The sequence below is a fragment of the Mixophyes fleayi genome, chromosome 1, assembly GCF_038048845.1.
Source record: "Mixophyes fleayi isolate aMixFle1 chromosome 1, aMixFle1.hap1, whole genome shotgun sequence".
NCBI lineage: Eukaryota > Metazoa > Chordata > Amphibia > Anura > Limnodynastidae > Mixophyes > Mixophyes fleayi.
The window spans coordinates 255203517-255220568 of NC_134402.1; the positions used below are offsets into that span (position 1 = coordinate 255203517).

The following is a 17052-nucleotide window of genomic DNA, read 5'->3' on the forward strand; positions in this document are numbered from 1 at the left end:
ATCAAGGGCCGTTGCTAAGGTTAGGTGAAAATGAGGTACTGCCATCTCAGGGGATGAGAATGTAGAGATAGGGGAGAGAAGGTTTTCGAGAGAGGTGGAAAATTGTTGAAGATTAATAGAATTAAGATTTCTGCGAGTATCATTAATTGAAATATGTTTGAATGGCATGGGGAATAAAATGATATTGGTGACTGACATATCTATCATTGATAAATAAATAAATGACAAAAAAAGAGAGCACCCCCCCAAAAAATATCCTTACACAGTCCCATCACTACACAGCCTGGACTTGTTTCCACTAAAGCACAAGAAAAGGAGCATGGGGGCCCCCTCCTGCACCCTAGGCTGTGAGAAACGTGGTAATGGAAACACACATGCCCTGGAGTGGCAATTTTGCCATCACATTGGCACCAGTATAATGGAACTGAGTCCCTAACATCACTGACCATTATACAAATATAGTATAAATACATAAATAATACACAGACACATATTTTAAAAATAAACAAAGTTGAGTCCCAGGCTGGGTCTGGTTCCCATTATGACAAAGAGGCTCAATGCTGTAGGTTTTACATTTTACAATGTTTTGTGCATTTGAAGGGGAAAAGGGATAAGAAACAATTTCAAACACATTATTCTTCCCTTAGTTATGTTCATGAAATAAATTCAAACCCATGAAATATACTTATTTGTTTATTCTGCAAGTGCTGACATATTACAGTGTTTCTGTCATTATTAACTTTTAAAGTTTATTATTTTTTATAAACAATATTTTTGAATGTTTTTTTTTACATTTATTTGGCGGGGGGGGGGGGGGCGGGGGCATTTTTTAACACTTGTGGTACTGTGACAAAGAGGATCAGCGTCTTACTAAGCCAGTATTGGGCCTGACTCATTAAGGAGAGCAAAGCATATAAAAAGGAGTAACTTTGCACCTGGGCAAAACCATGTTGCTTTGGAGGGGAAGGTACATTTTCAAATGTGGGGACAGATTTATAGTTGGGGTAGGGCATGTCCTAGATCAACTTTAAATTTCAGTGTAAAAATAAAGCTATCAAGTATTTGTGTGCTACATGAAAAAACAGCCAGTATTAAACTTATGTGCAAAATAATAAACTAATTTGCACCCCTTGCATTGTAACATGGTTTGTCCAGGAGCAAACTTATAAAGCTGGGTACACACTACACTGTTTTCGTGCAATAATTGGCTCAAACAGCCGACATACGACCGCTCGTTCAAAAGTCGGGTCAGTGTGTGCAGTGACACGATGGTCGAAAGTCTGCCCAAATGGACGATTATCGCCTCATTTGGTTGGTCGTACCATTTAATATTTTCGGTCCAATCTCGTTTCCAATGTGTAGTGTGTATAAACTTCCGACCGATCCACAACAGTGAGTACAAAATTACAACAGTCATTGCTCACGACAACATGGCTGTAAAAAGTCGCTAAAGGGACGTCCGCTCTTCCCTTTATCGTCCTAAACAAGGCTAGTGTGTATGCAGTCCATGGACCGAGCGATTGGACCATCGATCGCATGTAAAATCGGCATAAAAAGTTGGTCGGAATTTCTGTAGTGTGTACCCAGCTTTACTCCTTTTTTGCTTTGCTTTCCTTAATGACTCCAGTTCATTGTCTCTTTCATGCAGGAAACTCCTTTTATTGTGTCATCTGCATCTCCTTCATACCAGTAGGTCACCATAGGACATTGCTTTTCCCATGTGTCTAATTAGTGATTGGATACCCAGGAAGACATCCAGTCACCCCTTACTTATGAGCGGTGTGTCTTCTGGCTCACAGCAGTTCTTATCTGTGCCAACAGTTTGTAGCGAGTGCAAAGCCATCCAAGTGGACAGCATTGTGGTTAGCACAGTGGTTAGCATTGCTGCCTCACAGCACTGAGGCCATAGGTTTTATTTGGCTTCTAATTAAATTAATGTGTGTTTGTGAGGTAGAGAATGTAGACTGTAAGCACTACTGGAGCATGGACCAAAGGACAATATTAACAATAGGTCTTAATATAGATCTTTTGCCATTGTCAGAGAGACGGTTACCTTTTTGATTAGTATATTCTATGGAATTTAGGTTTTTGGTGGCAAAAATTGCTTTCCTTTATTAGTATATTGAAATATATGTAAACTTAGTAAATAACGAAAATGGTGTCATTTTTACTTTTGACAATTATACTGAAGTCTTCTTACCTATTGTAATTGACGGTGGCTGGTTATTCACAGGAAAAACAGTAATATTGAGGTCATATACAGGAAAAGAGTCATGATTTGGCAAAACAGGATTATGGGGTCCATTAAAACAGCAGTTTTTCACATCTCTATCAAATTCAGCATCAGAAATAACAAATGTTAGAATGTCAAAGCAAGGCTGTAATCCAATCTCTCCACCTACAGGATGAAAGATTGACAACTGTTACAAGCATGACATACTCATTATAGAGGTTTATTTATGTACAACTTTATAAGCCTGAAATTGGACAGAGTGATATTTATCAGGTGTTGTGACCATTTTTGCAAAATAATGCCATTTTGCCAGTTGACCCATACATTATAATGTATATTATATATGTATTATCCACATAAAGCCTGTTTTACTTGTATAACAAATGTATGCTTTAAGCAAACATTCAATCATATCAGTGTGTAAGCATTTTAAGTTTTTGTAGCAATTAGAATACTTTTAGAATTATTTTTAATATTTATTTTTTATCTAAAATTGTATTGTCACATTGCTTTGCACACATTGTGATAAAAGTTATACCCAAAATGTAAACCATTAACCTAGACTATGATCACATTAGTGACATTTTGTGTTCATACTGGTATGCCTGTAGATCACAGATCCTTCAGAAACATCCTTTTGCGAGAATCGGTCAATAGTAATTCCGTCCTTTTGGACAATGCCCCAACGAGGCTGGCGAGCAATCATGAACGTCAGCTTCATATCATCACTATCTGCATCGATGGCATAGACATAGTCAGCTGAAAGGACCACTTCTTCCCCCTCTGGACAATATATGATGGGTAAAAGGTTCTCCTTCATAACTGGCGGCTCATCATTTACTGGGGAAACCTGCAAAGTGACAATAATTATGCAACCACTAGCTAGTACAAATCATTTATAACAGTTGGCTTTAAAGGGAATCAAGCCATGATGATAAGAGTACCATGATACATTTATCCACTATTAGTTTAAGAAAATAAATACAATATCTGTATTATTTCTTTTCCTGTCTGTTTTCTAATCATTTTTAGGGTACATTGAGTTCATGTGGCAGCTTCAATTTAGTTTGTTTGCAATTCCTGGGGTGCATTAGAGGACAGAAGTTGTGACGCTTTTTCCGTTGCAGCCTCAACATTAATTATAACAACTCTAAAGACCCACAAACAAAGTCTGAAATAACGCCACACTAGAGGAATTCCATAGGATAAAACATAGTTGGGAAAGGTGGTGTGATTGGTATTTCTGTTGTTGTAAAATGCCAGCCATCTATTAATAAAGGTACATTTCAAAAGGAAACCTCAATTGTTTATTCAACAACATACTGTATTGCAATTAAACTTTCTTCAAACTTTTGCATTAAAGATATTATAAATAATACTCTTCCTAAACTGAGTGATTTTGGGAAATTAAGTTTAATCTATGGAGAATGCCATTGTGGATCTCCATTTCAGTGCAGCGCAGCAAATCGGATTTTCCATACCAGTTTGATTTTAGCACTCCAGAGTGCTCAGACAAGGAACAGTGATTTAATGTTGAACATATAATTGATCATTCCAATGTTTCCAGAGAAAATTCCGCCAATGCTTGGATTGCATGTTACGCACCTGTCTCTGTGACAACGCTAAACTACACAATCGTGGTTACCATTATATAATACTACTAACCTGTATTTTTAGAAGAAACTCAGCAGAATTGATACCATCCATAGCTATAAAGTGAATGTCATCCTGTAGGGTCTCTGAGCCATCATGTTGGTACCTTTGGTAAGAAGAATGTATATTAACTTGTTAAATGTTGATAGTCTTCATTTATTTTTATTACTACCCGTATGTATCACACATGGTTTATGAAAATGGGATGGGCATGGTTTTTAAAATTATTTCTTACAAGTAATATAAAATCCATTCAAACAGCTTGGCCCGAAGAAGAAGGACATGTTGGTTGAATGGAATCAAGGAAAATATTTTCTTTGTCTGTTCTGACAGGAACATTGCTCCAACTACATTCAGATTGATCAATCTCACCTATCACAACCTTGTCGAAAATAATTGACTTCTTTATTGCAGTTTGGAAAACCACTTCTTGTATGAATTGTATCTTGACCAGATCTCAAAATAGGCATTGCACTTTGGGATTTGCAGGTTTTAAGACATGTGGTTTCAAGTGCGATGCCCTTTCATAAACTGCAGAGCTTGCAAAATGTATATCAAACTAACAGCATAGTAACCCCCCCTCCCTTTTTTGTAAAGAGAAATCACATACATTTTGAGATACTGATGAGCTTTCAGGAGCCCCAGGTTCATCATTGGGTAGTTTCAAAATATCATTCTCATTAAACCCATACAGTCATGGCCAAAAGTTTTGAGAATGACACAAATATTTTTTTTCACAAAGTCTGCTGTCTCAGTTTTTATGATGGTAATTTGCATATACTCCAGAATGTTATGAAGATTGATCAGATGAATTGCAATTCATTTCAAATTAAGTCCCTCTTTGCCATGACAATGAACTTTATCCCAAAAACATCATTTCCACTGCATTTCAGCCCTGCCACAAAAGGACCAGCTGACATCAGGTCAGTGATACTCTCGTTAACACAGATGAGAGTGTTGATGAGGACAAGGCTGGAGATCACTCTCTCATTCTGATTGAGTTAGAATAGCAGACTGGAAGCTTTAAAAGAGGGGTGGTGCATGAAATCATTGTTCTTCCTCTGTTAACCATGGTTACCTGCAAGGAAACACATGCATTTATCATTTCTTTGCACAAAAAGGGCTTCACGGGCATTGATATTGCTGCTAGTAAGACTGCACCTAAATCAACCATTTATCGGATCATGAAGAACTTCAAGGAGACAGGTTCAATAGTTATGAAGAAGGCTTCAAGGCGCCCAAGAATGTCCAGCAAGTGCCAGGACCATCTCCTAAAGTTGATTCAGCTGCGGGATCGGGGCACCGCCAGTGCAGAGCTTGCTCAGGAATGGCAGCAGGCAGGTGTGAGTGCATCTGCACAGTGAGGCGAAGACTTTTGGAGGCTGGCCTGGTGTCAAGAAGTCCAGCAACCAAGCCACTTTTCTCCAGGAAAAACATCAGGGACAGACTGATATTCTGCAATTGGTACAGTGATTGGAGTGCTGAGGACTGGAGTAAAGTCATTTTCTCTGATGAAACCCCTTTCAGATTGTTTGGGGCATCTGGAAAATCGCTTGTCCGGAGAAGGAAAGGTGAGTGCTACCATCAGTACTGTGTCATGCCAACAGTAAACCATCCTGAGACCATTCATGTGTGGGGTTGCTTCTCAGCCAAGGGAGTGGGTTCACTCACAATTTTACCTAAGAACACAGCCATGAATTAAGATTGGTACCAAAACTTCCTCCAAGACCAACTTCTTCCAACCATTCGAGAACAGTTTGGTGATGAACAATGCCTTTTCCAGCATGATGGAGCACTTTGCCATAAGGCAAAAGTGATAACGAAGTGGCTCGAGGATCAAATCAAAATTTTGGGTCCATGGCCAGGAAACTCCCCAGTCCTTAATCCCATTGAGAACTTGTGGTCAATCCTCGAGAGACTGGTGGACAAACAAAAACCCACAAATTCTGACAAACTCCAAGCATTGATTAGGCAAGAATGGGCGGCCATCAGTCAGTATGTGGCCCAGAAGTTGATTGACAGCATGTCAGGGCGAATTGCAGAGGTCTTCAAAAAGAGGGGTCAAAACTGCAAATATTGACTCTTTGCATAAACTTAATGTAATTGTCAATAAAAGCCTTTGACATTTATGAAGTGCCTGTAATTTTACTTTAGTATACCATATCAACATCTGATAAAAAGGTCTAAAAACACTGAAGCAGCAAACTTTGTGAAAACCAATACGTGTGTCATTCTCAAAACCTTTGGCCATGACTGCACGATTAGATGTCATTGTTGGCCTTTCTCACTATAGCGTCATCTTATATTGAAAAATTGAAAATATTCAGAAAACATGTATGGATAATACATATCTAGCTTATGATGTCAAAAGATTTGGAAATCAAAGATTTAAAGCTTTATGTAATCAGAATTTCACCCTGAAGTTCTGTATTGAGACTCTGCTGCTTATTGCAACCAATGGATTTGTCCTGACAAATTCAGATCTTAACATTATAATTTCCACATCAATAAGCTTAGAGATATCTGTAGGATATCTACCAAGCTTAAAAATTTGATATATAACAAAACAATTATTACAACAATCCTAACCTAACTTTTAACATGCCGAGGTCCAGATAGCGGAATTGTTCTCCTTCATTCATGGTTGTCCCCTCATATTGCACTAGGCCATGTAGCGGTGGTCTTTGCAGGATGATTCCAAGCTGATTTTGTTTTGTGTCCTTGTCAGTGATATGGATATAATCCACTGTCAGCTGCTGAGAGCCGCCTTCTTCCACTTTCATGTCATATGTGAATACCTATCAAATAAATGTCTTCATCTATTATTCATCCCAAGAACCAGAGGAACCTTGAGACCCCTTGCAAATTTGCAGCTTTTTTTGACAGTACACGTTGGCAGCCTACCAGGATGGATCTTGCCTCTCCTCTAACATTAAGCAAAAGAAGCAACTATTGAAATTCTTGTACGGGACCATCTCTGGCTTTGGCTTTATGTTAATACCCAGTCTTGTTTTATTACTGTGTTTGTTCCCAATTCTAATGTGCTACAAAATATGCTTGCGCTATACAAGTAAATGTTAATAATATTAACAATAATGTCTGTTCATATGTGTAAGTGGAGCAAAAGACAGACAACAAATTTGTAGTGCACTGGCATATAACAGGGCATTCCTAAAAATGATTTACCTTATAAAACAGAAACACACAGCTATTTCCTGCAGAGAAAGGAGTGGAATCATGTGGTGCAGACTGCACATCCATCCTTCTCTGAGAAGATGTCAGATGTGTTGCTCATGGTGCGTGACCTCCCTGAGATGTGCAAAGGAGGTCACGTGATGGGGAAGAGAATGTGATGAAATTTAGTCTTGTTCTCTGTTTTATGACTCAATGATCTTCACTCTCTGACCCAGCTTTGAATAAGACCTGGGGCTGGGGGTGAAGCTCCAAGGTGCATAAAGCTGAGAAAAGGACCAACGGATCAAGAAGGAAAGAGCTGGGGGACACAGGAGAAAGCTGTTGCCCATCACTGATTTAAAGTGTAATGGTCTAATATACAGTATAAACATAAAGTGCAAAAAAGTGGACATAATTTTGCTTCTTGTCTCAGTAATCCATGTAAATAACCTTTGGGGTGATGGTATAATACCATAAGTATATCCAATTCTACAAAGACCAATAACAAAATCACCATTTTCATTTATGAATGTAACAGTAACTGTGGGTAAGCTTGTGGCACTGAGTCAGGTCATACCTCTGGAGGCTGGTTGTCTACTGGGAGAATAGTAATATTGAAGCAGATGCCATGCAAGATACCTCCATTGCGATTATGAACTGACAATGTAAAGCGGACATGTAGAACATCATGACCTATATCTTCCATCGGTGGCATATATGCAACTTTCATATGACTCACTGCATGCTGCAAAATAAAGGTATTCATATATGAGAAATCAAAATCTAGAAAATAAAGTGCAACATAGGACATGGAAGAATCATCAAAAATTGCTTGCCTTAATCTTATTCTAGTAGAAGTTTTTTTTATTCCGCACCAGGTGTAGGACTTTCCTCCTTGCTTAAATCCTACAATATTCTTCTATCTAAATAGCTTGATGGGGGGGGGTGGTTCTATGGCAATATTTGCCTTGAACACCCATGTCAAATGCTTACACTTGCCAAGTTACAGGGAGGTCTTACCTGGGTGAATGTTGATGCCACATTAGCTGTGTGATCCTTTACAAATTTAGGGATAGTTTCTACTAGGACAATCTTCCCAGCTTCTAGATCACTGCACAGAAAAATTTAAAGAAAAATAATGAACATGTTTAATTTTCAAGATTTTAATAAAAGGACAGTATTACAAGCTTCATTTTGGTCCATGATATCTGCTGACAGACAATGTTCCCTGTATGGTGTGCTGCTGTGCGACAGCTCATAATTTTTCAGCCCTCCACACACAGATCCACACACTGGCCGTTTTCTGGTACAGCCATCACCAAACTGGTCATTGTGCTTTGGTCATCCAAACTTACTACCTTTATGCCTGTATCACCACTACAGCGGCACTACTTTCAGTCAACTTCTGGGATCAGTCAGGATCGATGAGCACTCATTTATCACAGATGAGGAATTGCTGGGAGACTCAGAAGTAGACCTATTAACTGGTGTGTTTATGGGACAAGGGGGGGGGGTGGAGAAGGGTAATCAGTGTAACTTGCGACTTGCAAAGTGGGTACCTGTGCAACAGCTGGATGGCAGCTGTAGGGAGTAACTGTACAACAGGTGGTAGGAAGCTGAAGATACTTATGCCACTGGTGTTTCGAAGTTGTGGAGGTAATTTGTGCAAAATAGTACTAACAAAAGGGATATCTGTGCAACAGATGTCTGGCAGTTGGGAGTAACCTGTACAACATATGTGCATCACATGCTTTGAATCTGTCCAGCAGATGGCTGGCATCTGTGCATGGTTAAGGAGGGGGGTATATATGCAACAGGTGTCTGGCACTTGGGTGCTGTAATCAATACATCATGTGGCTGGTAATTGAGGAAAGTCTGCAATCTGGCAATATGCGACTTGCAGTGTGTGTGTTTTGTGTGTGTGTAGGGGCGATTATGTCTGCATAACATGGCTGGTAATGGTTGCTTATCTCTGTGCAATATATTTATAGCGTTGGGGGGTATATGTAAAATATTTTCAGATAATAATGGGTGTTTTATGGATAAGATATTGACTATCATTAGCTGGATATTAGAATGGTGGTCATTTGCTATGCAGAAGAATGCTATCATTGTGAGGTATGAAGTACTGTGCAAAGGCCTTTGATACAGGGCCACACAAGAGGTTGGTTTACAAAATAAGGGAACTGGATTTAGGAATCAACATTTGTCCTTGGATCGAAAACTGGTTAGAGAATAGGGAACAGAGAGTTGTGATAAATGGAACATTTTCTAATTGGTCAAAAGTCTTAAGTGGAGTACCTCAAGGTTCCGTGCTGGGGCCACTCCTTTTTAATATATTTATTAATGACCTTGGTGATGATTTAGAGAGTAAAGTTTCTATTTTTTGCATATGACACTAAACTCTGTAAGGTAATAAAATCAGAGCAAGATGTAGCTTCTCAACAGAGGGACTTAAATAAACTGGAGGATTGGGCGGCCAAAATGGAATATGAGGTTTAACATAGATAAATGTAAGGTTATGCATTTAGGGATCAAAAACAAGAACGCAATCTATAAACTAAATGGAATTAATTTAGGAGATCCTATAATGGAAAAGGATTTGGAAGTGCTCGTAGTCAAGCAGCAGCTGCAAGGGCAAACAAAGTATTGGCATGCATAAAAAGGGGCATAGATGCAAGGGAAGACAGTGTAATTTTGCCACTGTATAAATCGTTGCTAAGACCACATCTTGAATATGCAGTACAGTTCTGGGCACCACTCTATAAAAAAGATAATTTGGAACTAGAAAGGGTTCAGAGAAGGGCGACAAAATTGATAAAGGGTATGGAGTCATTAAGTTATGAGGAAAGGTTACCCAGTTTAGGCATGTTTACTTTAGAAAAGAGGCGTCTAAGGGGAGATATGATTACTATGTACAAATACATTAAGGGTCAATACAGAGAACTTTCATGGGAACTTTTTACCCCAAGGACTATACACAGGACACGCAGTCACCCCTTAAGGTTAGAGGAGAGGAAATTTCACAACCAGCAAAGGAAGGGGTTCTTTACAGTAAGGGCAGTTGGAATTCATTGCCAGGGAAGGTTGTGATGGCAGATTCTATAGATATGTTTAAGAAAGGGTTAGACAAATTTTTAGCGATATGACCGTTAATTAAAATGAAGGATAGTAGTGGATATAGGGTAAAAATAGGACTGCAATATTGAGTCTGGGGGGATTTTCACAATTGAAACAGACTGGCGGTTGCTTACTCTGGATCAATTTCAAATATAAGTGCAGGATCGCAGGACATCCAAAATAGGTTGAACTTGATGAACTGGTGTCTTATTTCAACCTCATCAACTATGTTACTATGTTACATCAACTATTTATGAGGTCCTTTACATCTATGCATCCTTACAGCATATTTTATATATTTGTTTAGGACCAACTAGTCACCTTGGGCTGTGCACAGTGCCAAATTTAGTATTAAACATAAAGGCAGAAACTCAAGGGGCACCACAAAATAGTGTAGTATTAAGATGTAGAAGAATATATAAACATAAAACACCTACATGGCCGGACTGGCCATCTGGCACTTCTGGCAAATGCCAGAAGGGCCGATGGTCAGATGGGCCGGTTACTAGCTGGCCGGCCCCATCGCTCAGCACACAGACTGTCATGCCAGAATTCGGCATGACAGTCTGTGTGCTGAGCGGTGGGGTCGGCACTACACTTACTTCCTGGTGTGGCCGCGCCTCCCCTCCTCCCCTCTCTTCTATAAATGGCTCTGGAGATGTCACATGGGACGAGCACCATGTGTTAGGAGAGACTACACAGCGCGCCGCGGAGGGCACAAGGTAAGAGGTGGGGCGGTTAGTTTGTGTGACGGGGATCTATATGTGTGACAGGGGATCTATATAAGTGACAGGGGAGCTATTTGTGTGACAGGGGATCTATATGTGTGACAGGGGAGCTATATGTGTGACAGGGGATCTATATGTGTGACAGGGGATCTATATAAGTGACAGGGGATCTATATAAGTGACAGGGGAGCTATTTGTGTGACAGGGGATCTATATGTGTGACAGGGGAGCTATATGTGTGACAGGGGATCTATATGTGTGACAGGGGATCTATATAAGTGACAGGGGAGCTATATAAGTGACAGGGGAGCTATTTGTGTGACAGGGGATCTATATGTCTGACAGGGGATCTATATGTGTGACAGGGGATCTATATAAGTGACAGGGGATCTATATAAGTGACAGGGGAGCTATTTGTGTGACAGGGGATCTATATGTGTGACAGGGGAGCTATTTGTGTGACAGGGGAGCTATATGTGTGACAGACAGGGGATCTATATGTGTGACAGGGGATCTATATGAGTGACAGGGGAGCTATTTGTGTGACAGTGGAGCTATATGTGTGACAGGGGATCTATATGAGTGACAGGGGATCTATATGTGTGACAGGGGAGCTATTTGTGTGACAGGGGATCTATATGTGTGACAGGGGAGCTATATGTGTGACAGACAGGGGATCTATATGTGTGACAGGGGATCTATATGAGTGACAGGGGAGCTATTTGTGTGACAGGGGATCTATATGAGTGACAGGGGATCTATATGAGTGACAGGGGATCTATATGTGTGACAGGGGAGCTATTTGTGTGACAGGGGATCTATATGTGTGACAGGGGAGCTATTTGTGTGACAGGGGAGCTATATGTGTGACAGGGGATCTATATGTGTGACAGGGAATCTATATGTGTGACAGGGGAGCTATATGTGTGACAGGGGATCTATATGTGTGACAGGGGAGCTATTTGTGTGACAGGGGAGCTATTTGTGTGACAAGGGATCTATATGTGTGACAGGGGAGCTATTTGTGTGACAGGGGAGCTATATGTGTGACAGGGGTTCTATATGAGTGACAGGGGATCTATATGTGTGACAGGGGATCTATATGTGTGACAGGGGATCTATATGAGTGACAGGGGAGCTATTTGTGTGACAGGGGAGCTATATGTGTGACAGGGGATCTATATGTGTGACAGGGGATCTATATGAGTGACAGGGGAGCTATATGTGTGACAGGGGATCTATATGTGTGACAGGGGAGCTATTTGTGTGTCAGGGGAGCTATTTGTGTGACAGGGGAACTATATAAGTGACAGGGGATCTATATAAGTGACAGGAGTTCTATATGAGTGACAGGGGAACTATATGTGTGACAGGGGATCTATATGTGTGACAGGGGATCTATATGAGTGACGGGAGCTATTTGTGTGACAGGGGAGCTATTTGTGTGACAGGATCTATATGTGTGACAGAGGATCTATCTGAGTGACAGGGGAGCTATTTGTGTGACAGGGGAGCTATTTGTGTGACAGTGGAGCTATTTGTGTGACAGGGGAGCTATTTGTGTGACAGAGGAGCTATTTGTGTGACAGGGTATGATTATAGTGGAACAAAAAATAACACAGAATTTACTGACAGGCGCCAATAAAAATGGGATCGACAAAGTTAAAAAATATATAAATCAAGCTCTGAATGACAATGAATACAAATAACCAAAAAAATAACCCCCAAAAAAATATCCAAAGAATGACCTTTATGATTATAGTGTGTATGTGTGTGACAGTATAACTATAGTATGTGTGTGTGTGGGACAGGGTATGATTATAGTGTGTATGTGTGTAACAATATAACTATAGTATGTGTGTGTGGGCCGGTGTATGACCATAATGTGTGTGTGTGTGAGGGCCGGTGTATGACAATAATGTGTGTATGGGTAGCTCTTAATATAATATGGGAGGTAGGCTGTTAATCTAATAGGGAATTGCAGGTGGGGCCTAATTATTGGGTGCTATTCAATTTGTGGGGTGATGGTGGGGGCAATTTAATAGTGGGGCCTATCAATTTCAGATGGGGTGATTGCATTTTTAATTTAATGCTGGGGTGCTTTGGAGAGAGGGAAATAGTTTTATTTATTAAATGGGAATACTATTTAATGTCAGGGCTAGTTGGAGGGAAATAGATGTATTTATCAAATGTGAATACTAGTATTTTAATGTTGTGGCTGCAGTGAGGCCTAATTTTAAAACATCGATGCTATATTGATTTAACACCAGGGCTAAATTTCAACTGCTCATTTTTTTCTCCAAATAGGGCATCCAGCATTCCAGGATCCAGACAAGCAGCAACTGATCTAAAGACACCAGCAGCCACAAATGGTGACCATGACAAGACAGGTAGGAGAGACCAGGACAGTCTGCCAACTGTTCTGAATTTGGTGGGTGACAGTCCCACTTAGTCAGGATTTGGTCTGACTACAAGAACAGTTGGGAGATATGTCCTGTTTCACACTGTACTGCCTGTTAAGGCAGAACTGCATGCACCTAACAGTAGTGCACACAGTATTGCCTTTGTATTTGTCAAAAATTTGTCTAATAGCCAAATTACATCATAGGATCCCCCCTGACTTAAGTGCCCGGGCCCCCCGAGCCTTAATCCAGTTGGTCAGCAGGAGGATCTGTGCTCCGTCCCGGACATGGCACAGCCTGCAGAGCAAGCCGAGGAGCTCTAAGTCTCACAAGATTTATTAATCTCATGAGACTAAGAGCTTCCCTGCTCACTCTACAGGAATGTTAGCAGCATCAGAAGCATAGATAAGTACAGTGGGCTGGGGGTGTCATAATGTATCTGGGGGGGGTGGCGTAATGTGGATGGGGAGGGTCTGATAAATGTAATGTTTTATTATAATGTATGTATCAATGCACCATTTTGACCACGCCCCCAACATAATGTAGCTACGCCCTTGGCGGCACCGCCACTGCACTGCGGCACACATTTTTTTTTCCTGCTAATCAACAGAGGTGGGCCTGTGTGCTTTAAATGCCAGGGCTGATTTTTAGTCCCAGTCCGGCCCTGAACACCTATAACCATTCACATGGGCTGGCACATTAGGTCTATATTAAGGTGCAGCAGTGATTGACGACTGGCTCTTGCTCTGCATCTTATTACCTGGTAGATGATGATGAACGACATGGAGGGGTAGTAACTGTATAAATGAGTTCTCTTTCCGGAGATTCAGTGTCTATGAAATGTAGCTGCTTCTTTGTAATGTAAACAATCTCGGTTTCCTTAACAATCAAATGCCGAACTGTTCCAGGGACCTCCTTGGGAAGTTGATCATCCACTGGTGTTATATGTATGATCACGGACTAGAAACAAAAAAAGTATGTAGGATGATTCTTTGTTCCTCTCCATTGCATTTACTGCAACCCAAGAGAAACATGTTATTTAATTTTAAGATGTGTGAGTCTCATTGACAGTGCCTAGCATACGATATTTAAATATTTTCATCACACTGTAGGATTGCGTGAATGACCTACTTTATTCAACTTCCTAATTTATTCTATCTTTGGACATGTGGATATGGATCCTTGTAAATCATATAATAACATAATAATCACATAATTAATAAAAGACGTGCATTATAAAATTGCAACAAGGTTTGTAACCAAAACTAGCCATGACCTAAAAAAACATGTGTAAGTCTGTAAGTTTGTTAATACCCACATGTTCAATATCTAAATGACATGCTTCAGGTAAGATGTAATTTATATAACAACACAACCTTGGTCCCCTGGCATGCTGGAGTATCAAGACTGTGGGGTGGGTTTACTATAGCATCTAAAAAGGAAAAGTGGAGATGTTGCGCATAGCAATCAACCAGATTCTAGCTTTCATTTCTCCAGTATATTCTAGAAAATGATAGCTAGAATGTGATTGGTTGCTTGCTTTGGGCAACACGTTCATTTTTCCTTTTTAGAAAGTTTAATAAATCTACCCCTGTGACTGTGTGATGGAAATCGGGGTACTCCTTTGACCCCATTAAAGTAAACAGGAAACTGCAAAATGTTCATCCCAAATACAGATCTAAATCTACTGTAGATGAGAGAGAACAAGGCAATTACCTGCACCTGCTTCAAGATTTACATTACATATAATGTAGTTTGCTGATGGTAGTAATATCAAAGTAGATGTGTTACCTACATAGACTATGGAAATAATATCCATAGTGATGTATCCTATTAATTCTCTATGAGCCAATACCTTGTGAATATAAGTTGGGTATTATGAATATTAGTCAGGCAGCGCCTCCATATTATCACTGGTTTTTATAAAATAGAGAGGAAACAAAAGGGATAGCCCCAATGCGTGTGGGTGACAGGTCCACTTTAATAGAAAAAAATATAGAAACATTCTTGAATAACTAACATCATTTTAAACTTAGGGCTTATACACACTAGGTAAAGTAATTGTGGTTTACTCATCAATTACATGATGGAAAATTGTGCAAAACTGCTCAGACCTGTGTCCATGTACAAGAGTATTTCACACTCCAGATCATTACCAGAGCACAATGGAGCACTCACTCTGTAAACACTTAATATAGTAATATATACTTTTCAGTTGCACTCACAATAGATACTAATGATCTCTATAATTACACACGTTCTAGTCATCACTTGTCATTGGATGCACCTCATTGCTCCACAGGTAAAACCAGGAGTGGGGAGAGGGGGGTGGCAGTTACTAGGTACCCAGGGCTTCCTCAGTGGCTAGCCTGCCAGATTTTGGTAGTGATATATGGGGCTTTGACCACATATGTGACCCCAACTATGCCTCTTTAAAAGTTGGGCAAAGTGACTGCTCGGACTAATAGCTTCTTACTGGTCCGCACAGTCACAACCCTCCTAGGCTCCATGCGCAGCCTCGGCTCTTGCTAGGCAGCCTGCACAGTCTGGGGGGTTACCATGCAATCACACCCCTAGGGTGGCTCCAAGAAGCGTCAGTTTTGGCCCTGGGTAAAAGCACTATGTATTGTGTATGAGCCCTTGAGTTGACAGTTGTTTTCAGACAGACATTACATACCTGAGGACCAGAGAGGTTAGGCGGAACATGACTGTCAGTGAGAATAAACTCAAACGAATCTTCAAAAATTTCTCCTCCATGATGCTTATAATAAATAATGCCACTGAATAAGTCTCTTTGCAGGAAAGTTGTTACAGGATAAGCTTATGGCAGGAATAAATAAATATTAAATATTAAAAAAACAAATATTGTAATATTTGTAAAGTTTTCCCAATGGCATGATTCTAAAACAAATCCGAAACTTATTAGCAAAATAAATGATAATTATGCACTGGAACGTTTTGTCTTTTTTACATGTCAAATTTGTGGCAGAACCATTGTAATGTAAAACTGCTGTACATGCCCACACAAACTCACAGCATGGATCCACTTATATGATGATTATCCAACATTGTGCATGTTTAAAAACAAGAAGTCATACTTGACTTAACAACTGCAGTTTGCTAACAGAAATCTGTTATTTACAAGCCCAGGAGCCAGAGAAGATCATTAGTTTGGAATATTTGCTTTTGGTTTTTCAAAACAATGAAATGTGTTTATTGTAATAATTTTAAGTATGGCACATGTTAATCATGTTACAACCATCTCTTAATCCAGTCACACACAATCATGTTTTGCCATATTGGTATGTTGAGTGGGAAAATCACACTAAGGGCATCTTAGTCTGATTGGCAGATGACCGCACACACAGACAGATTGCAGTCATCTGCGGATTGGATTTATAAACTTCTCTAATCATGATTGAGACCAACGATACCGGGGGATTTGTAGATATTGTTGTAATGTAAGTGTATGTTTGGCTTTTCCAGCAAAAGCATGTAAACAAGGTAATATCCCAGGCTGGTATAACAATTTTTTTTGATTTAATTATGATTTGGTGCTTTTCTATGTGTTGCCTAAAAGGAATCTGGTAACAAGAAAACAGAGACCAAGGGTAAATGTATCAAGCTGAGAGTTTTCCGGCGGGTTTGAAAAGCCAATCAGATTCTAGCTATCATTTATTTAGTACATTCTACAGACTGATAGCTAGAATCTGATTGGTTGCTATAGGCAACATCTCCACTT

General features: G+C 40.0%; 1 protein-coding gene across 6 annotated transcripts in view; it reads right to left on the reverse strand.

Annotated features, from left to right (window-relative positions):
• FREM1 (FRAS1 related extracellular matrix 1) overlaps nt 1–17052 on the reverse strand; it is a 189892-nt gene that overhangs the window by 104551 nt on the left and 68289 nt on the right. For 4 of the 6 annotated variants that reach the window (XM_075209793.1, XM_075209801.1, XM_075209811.1 and 1 more), the window contains exons 10-17: nt 15988–16130; nt 14071–14270; nt 8081–8171; nt 7638–7805; nt 6476–6684; nt 3899–3992; nt 2831–3083; nt 2201–2398 (exon numbers count right to left, since the gene is read on the reverse strand). In XM_075209793.1, coding sequence (XP_075065894.1) covers nt 2201–2398; nt 2831–3083; nt 3899–3992; nt 6476–6684; nt 7638–7805; nt 8081–8171; nt 14071–14270; nt 15988–16130 — 1356 coding nt within the window. Of the gene's footprint in view, nt 1–2200; nt 2399–2830; nt 3084–3898; nt 3993–6475; nt 6685–7637; nt 7806–8080; nt 8172–14070; nt 14271–15987; nt 16131–17052 lie in introns of those variants that run through there. The other 2 variants (XM_075209827.1, XM_075209833.1) reach the window with 2 other exon arrangements.